This window comes from Peromyscus californicus, unplaced genomic scaffold (assembly GCF_007827085.1).
Source record: "Peromyscus californicus insignis strain IS unplaced genomic scaffold, ASM782708v3 Scaffold_3__1_contigs__length_106647218, whole genome shotgun sequence".
Taxonomy (NCBI): domain Eukaryota; kingdom Metazoa; phylum Chordata; class Mammalia; order Rodentia; family Cricetidae; genus Peromyscus; species Peromyscus californicus.
The window spans coordinates 51,847,894-51,853,893 of NW_026294551.1; the positions used below are offsets into that span (position 1 = coordinate 51,847,894).

At 49.2% G+C, this 6,000-nt stretch overlaps 1 protein-coding gene across 3 annotated transcripts in view; it reads right to left on the minus strand.

Annotated features, from left to right (window-relative positions):
• The window catches only part of Rabep1 (rabaptin, RAB GTPase binding effector protein 1), a 106,201-nt gene extending 103,906 nt beyond the window's left edge, over positions 1-2,295 (minus strand). For all 3 annotated transcript variants that reach the window (XM_052756404.1, XM_052756402.1, XM_052756403.1), the window contains exon 1: positions 2,049-2,295. In XM_052756404.1, the coding sequence (XP_052612364.1) occupies positions 2,049-2,082 (34 nt within the window). In that variant the 5' untranslated portion in view covers positions 2,083-2,295. The remainder of the gene's footprint in view (positions 1-2,048) is intronic.
• Positions 2,296-6,000: the final 3,705 nt, after the last annotated feature.

Here is a 6,000-nt window from a genome sequence, read left to right on the forward strand (position 1 = left end):
GATTCGAAGGAATTCTCCAATTCCTTTGGTGGGGTTGAAATTCAAGTGTGCTTTTAATTAAAGTTATCAATATGCACTGAACTAAAGAAGAAAACTAATTCCCCAAGATGAACTTCTAAGCAGACATTGACAGAAGAATTCAAACATACCAAATTCTCTCTCCGTTTGAGAATGATAAGTTATGGTCACCCATTTAATTTACAATTAAAAAAAAAAACTACAATGTAAACTCAATCCCACCCCATAGTCCTGAGATTTGAAAAATCGGAAGTAATCCTGAAGTGGAAACAACAAGACTATGAGATTCCTCAAGGCTAACGTTTTCCTCAGCGCTGTGAAGTGCTTAGTCACTTCTGCCTATTTGCAGGGAAGACCATTTCATATCTTGAAAGAGGCAGGAAATGTGGAGTCCAGACTCCCCATGTCACCTGAGTAGTCCATGGAAGGCAAAAGAAGGCAGCAGCCAGTTAAGCATACCTACCAGAAGCCAGAGCTTTCTCTGTATTCTGCCTCTGTCTGCAGTAACAAACAGGGTTTGTAAAGTTTTCTTCCCCGACACCAAATACAAAAGGTGAGAATTAAAAGAAGGTCAAAAAAAAAAAATCCCTGTTTCCTGACAGCCCACCATCTCTTCTCTTCTACTTGAATAGAACAGTAAGCGAATTAAAGTCCAGGTTGGACATTACCCTTTAGGCAACTAACAGAACCCAAAACAAGAGGCTAACAGGCTTTGGAGCACACTTCCCGGAGAGCAGCAAGAGCCTTAAAATCTGATAACATTGTTTCCAGTTCACCCACGGCAAGAACAGAGAGATTTTCACAAAAGGTTATTTCAAGAGACTATTCTTGGTAAAGGCCAAAAGAAGAACCCTCCTGTGCCAAACACCGTATCCAACATTCTACTTACACTTACACATAAAGATGCTAAGCACAAAGGCCGACTATAGAAATACACCTGAAAGAACTTTCTCAACAGACACAGTAAGATCTTGCCAAGAACCAAGCACATTCTTTTCAAACATAACTCCATGTTGAGGGAAAAAAAAAAAATTGAAACAATGTGGTCAAAACTCTGAAGCAGAGCTCAGTCGGCTGAAAGGTCATGAAGGGCTCTGACGACCAGTCTGGCTTATTTAGGACAAGGCCTTTTTTCCTTTCCAAAAATACGAGCATTATTAAAAGACAGTTTGACCTGCACCTGTTAAGTCTCGGCTACTGAGGCAGGAGGATAGCTCAGGAGTTTCAGGCCAACATGGTCAAGGAAATGAGACACCCACCCCCAAACCCCCATCGCTTGAAAGGAAGAGACGAAATAGAGAGGAAGACTGATTCCTCGACTTTGGCTTTCTCGAGCACCGTTTTCATTCCCAACACTCTCAAAATAATACTAAGCTATCCTTTTACATATGAATGTGGCCATCTTTATCGCATGGCCCAACGGCTTGCCCATCTTTCTCGATAAAGGGGCATGAATCAAGCACTTCTCGTGCGTCAGAAAGTGAGGTCCTAAAGAGACTAAGAAATGTGCCCGGACTCACCGTTAAGCAACACTACCACTCAAAGAACGCTACCAAATCATTAGCGATCCCAGTTACTTTTACAAGTCACAGAACCCGGTGCAAAGAGCGCTGGAGCGTGGCCCGAGGAGGCGGGGGCGGAGGTGGGGCGAGAGGCACACCGCCACTACCGAGACGAGGGCTCGCTTTTTTTTTTTTTTTTTTTAAACGAATATAGCACATGTTCTCCATTTCCATCCTCCCCGCGGGCGGAACCCACATGCTAATCCCACGGCACCTTCCTCTCCGCGCTCCCCCGCCGCCGCCGCCGCCGCCGCCGGCTCCCGCAGGCTCCCCACGCCCTTCCCCGCAGCCGCCCGCGCGCGCCTCCCGCCCCCTCCCCAGCCCGGCTGCCCGGGCCCCGCGCCGCCCGCGCGCTCCCGCCCCCGGCCCCGCGGGTCACCCCCGGGCCCGCGCGCGTGCCCTTCCGGCCCCAAGGGCCCCCGCGCCGCCGCGCCGGGCAGGCCGCGCCCGCCATGGTGGGCGCCTCACCGTCAGGCTGGGGTGCCGGGCCCGGCTGCGCCATGGCCAGGAGGCGGCCTCGGGGACCGGGGATGGGCGGGGAAGCGGCGTCCCGGACTGCCGCGGGCTCAGCTGGCGGAGGAGGCGTCGACCGAGCTGCGGCCGCCGCCGCCCAGGGAGGAACCGCTAAGGCTGGAGCCGCCGGCGCCGCCACAGCCCCGGGCAGAGACGGACCGGAGCGCCGACCTCCGCCTCCTCATCCTGACAGCGGGAAATAAGCAGTGCGCAGGCGCAGGGGGATGGGGCGGCACGTGACGCTGGCCTAAGGGGGGAGGCGGGGCCTCGGGAGGGAGGGAGACAGGGGAGGAGGGGTCCGGGGGACTGAGCATCAGAGGGAAGCTGCTGATGAGAGCTAGGGGTGGAGGAGGCTGGCGGCGGGAAAGCCGAGGACTCTTGAAGCTCCTGGTTCCCAGAACCCAGTCAAAAGGGAAAAAAAAAAAGCCCGGGTGAGGAAATCCTGTGGTGCATGCCAGCCCAGCCGCTTCTTCACCTAGCTCTGTGACCTTGAGAGAGTGAGTCCCTTAACCTCATAACCTTGATGAGTACAGTAGCTAAGAAAAGTTTAAATGAGGCAATCAAGTAGGAAGGATTGTTATGGCCAGAACTTGGCCAGGACTCCGGGTCTTCTGATGTGCAAGCCAGTGTACTTTCCATGAAGCTGCTATGTCTGACTTTTATGTGCCCAGCCCAGGGAAGCTGCTGGAAATATACCCAAGACGCAGTGCTTGCGCTGGGGACTGGAGAGGAGAAATTACATCCAGTACTGCGGTGGTGGCGGCGCACGCCTTTAATCCCAGCACTCGGGAGGCAGAGGCAGGCGGATCTCTGTGAGTTCCAGGCCAGCCTGGGCTACAGAGGGAGACCTCCAGGAAAACCTCCAAAGCTACACAGAAAAACCCTGTCTCGAAAAAAACCACAACAACAAAAAAATGTATTGCCCGTATGCCTGGGCAAGAGAGCCAGCCCTAGGCTCCATTCTTTAAAGATTCCTCTCCAGCCTTGCTGGCCTCTCTAGGACAAGGAGTCCACACAGTCTGGCACTTCAAGACCAAGTCCACCTGCCTGCCCTGTGGCCGAAGCTTTAGTCTCTCCTTTTTCTACAAGACAGGGTGGACATTTCCTGAAGTGCCAAAGGGCAGCGGTACTTGAAGGAGGTGGCATAGCACTTAGACATTTGAGCTGCTTCAGGGTGCAAGACAGGTGAGGAAAGAAGGCGAGCCTCGGGCGGTAGTTAGACATTTGAGCTGCTTCAGGGTGCAGGACAGGTGAGGAAAGGCGACGAGCCTAGCTCGGGCCGGTAGCCACAGCTCCTCTCACCACCCTGTTCAAGGACACATCCCCCCAAAGTCCAGGAATCGAGCTGTTCTATTTCTTCGGGTTTTTTTTCTCCTGCAGTCCTGGGGACTTAACCCTAAGCACAGTAGGCAAGCACTCCACCGTTCAGCCATCGCCATAGCTCTTGTTCTATTTTTTTGTTTTGAAACTCAGTCTTCCTAAATTGCCCAGGTTGGCCTTGAATTTGCAACCCTCCTGCTTCTCCTCCTGAGAAGCTGCGATTCCAGGGCGGGACCACCAAGTCCTACTCTTTGTCTTTCTTCTTCACTTATTTTGATTCTAAGAATTCTAAATTTAAGTCTGCCCCAGGGTCATTGCAAAGCTCTAACATTCAAACCACAATGATGCGCATTAGTCATAGTAGAAGACTAGACTCTAATGAGGTTCACAGTGCATTGGAATGGTTTATAATTTTAAATAATTTCAGTAGTCACCTATTTGTACTTTTGCCTCAGGTCCCACTAACATGAAGGGAGAGTTTAATATTCAGACTTTAAAGCAATCATCATCCCCCATGACCAGTATGCCTTTGACAGGGCAAACAAAGCCTGTCTCCACCCACCCACTCATATCTGCCCTTCCTGGGTGAACAAATCCTTGCTCAGCAGGAAGACCTTTGGCCGGAATAGGGCAGCTCAGTAATCATCTGTCCTGTTGCAATGACTAATAGGAGGCAGGAGCCATAAAGATGGCAGATGCTGATGTCCTCTACAGATGGGACTCCTTCCACTCAGTGAGTGGCATATTTATTACCATTGATAACCAGGGTTGCAGCCTCAAGACCAAGGCCACTCCTAAATGATCGATGTCTGGTATGGACACCCAGAGCCCCCTGTGTCAATAGCTGAAAAGGACGTTTTGAAATCAGCCCAGAGGATCAAGAGTTATTTACCTTTCATATTCATCCCCCCCCCCTTTTTTTAAAGACAGGTTCTAGCCAGGTGGTGGTGGTGGTGACGCCTTTAATCCCAGCACTCGGGAGGCAGAGGCAAATGGATCTCTGTGAGTTCGAGGCCAGGCTGGTCTAAAAAGCAAGTTCCAGGACAGTGAGGACTACACAGAGAAACCCTGTCTTGAAAAGCCGAAAAAGACAGGTTTTCATGTAGCTCAAGCTAGCCTTGAACTCACTGTATAGCTTATGCCAGCCTTGAATTCCTTATCCTCCTGCCTCCCAAATGCTAGGATTACAAATCCAGGGTTTTGTGCCTTCTAGGCAAGCACTCTACCAACTAAGCCACAGCCCAGTCCCATTTCATATTTTTCAGGTAAACCCTAGAACCCAGCAATCAGATGCCACTCCTAGATATATACTAGAGAAAACTAAGGGATGCTCAAAGCCTTCATTAGCTACAAAAGTTGTCATTCTTGTTGTCTTAAGGAAATTATGAAATAAAGCATGAAATAATGACTTGCCAATTATATTGCATGTGAGCCCAGTAAGACTTGTACAAGAATATTCACAGCAATATATTTCTTTATACAACAAATAAATAAATGGCCCAAATGTTCATCAACAGAGATGGTTTTGTTTTGCCTTGTTTGGTTTTGGTTTTGAGACAGCAAAACTGTATCCCTGGCTGGCCTCAAACTTACAGCAATCCTCCTGCCTCAGCCTCCTGAGTGTTGTGATTACAGATGTACACCACCACAACTGACTTTGAAATGTGTGTTTGTGTGATGTATGTGGGTATGTATGTTCACGTGTTTCAAGGTACATATGTACATATGAAGGTCAGAAGTCTACCTCAAGTATCTTTCTTAGTTTCTCTCCATCTTATTTTTTTTTATATAATTTTTGTTTTGTTTTGTTTTTTGAGACAGAGTTTCTCTGTGCAGCCCTTGCTGTCCTGGAACTCGCTCTGTAGACCAGGCTGGCCTCAAACTCAAAGAGATCCGCCTGCCTCTGCCTCCCAAGTGCTGGGATTAAAGGTGTGTGCCACCACCACACAGCCATCTCCACCTTATTTTTTTTTTTAATTTATTTATTATGTACACAGCATATATGCCTGCAGGCCAGAAGAGGGCACCAGATCTCGTTACAGATAGTTGTGCGCCACCACGTGGTTGCTGGGAATTGAACTTAGGACCTCTGGAAGAGCAGTCAGTGCTCTTAACCTCTGAGCCATCTCTTCAGCCCTCCACCTTATTTTTAATAGGATATCTTTGACAATATTCTTTGACAATTTTATACATGAAAACAATGTATCTTGATCATATACCAAGATACCCCCAACTCCCTCTTCCCACTCCTCACAGGCACTCCTTATACGTCCCTCTCCCAGTTTATATCATAACTCTCCTGTCTTTCTTTCTTTCCTTCTTAGTTCAGTGTATGTGTGTGATTGTGCACCAAGTGAGTGTCTGGGAGTTAAAGATGGTTGTGAGCTGTCATATGGGCACTGGGAATTGAACCCAGCCCTCCTGAAGAGCAACAAGCACACTCCACCACTAAGCCGTATCTCCAGTCCCTATGCTGACTTCTCCTGTTGGCTTGATCATATACAGGTGAGTTCACGAGTGCAATGGCGATCCAGAAGATAACATTTCATAGCACCTCTGCCCGTCCTCTGGCTCTTACATTCTATCT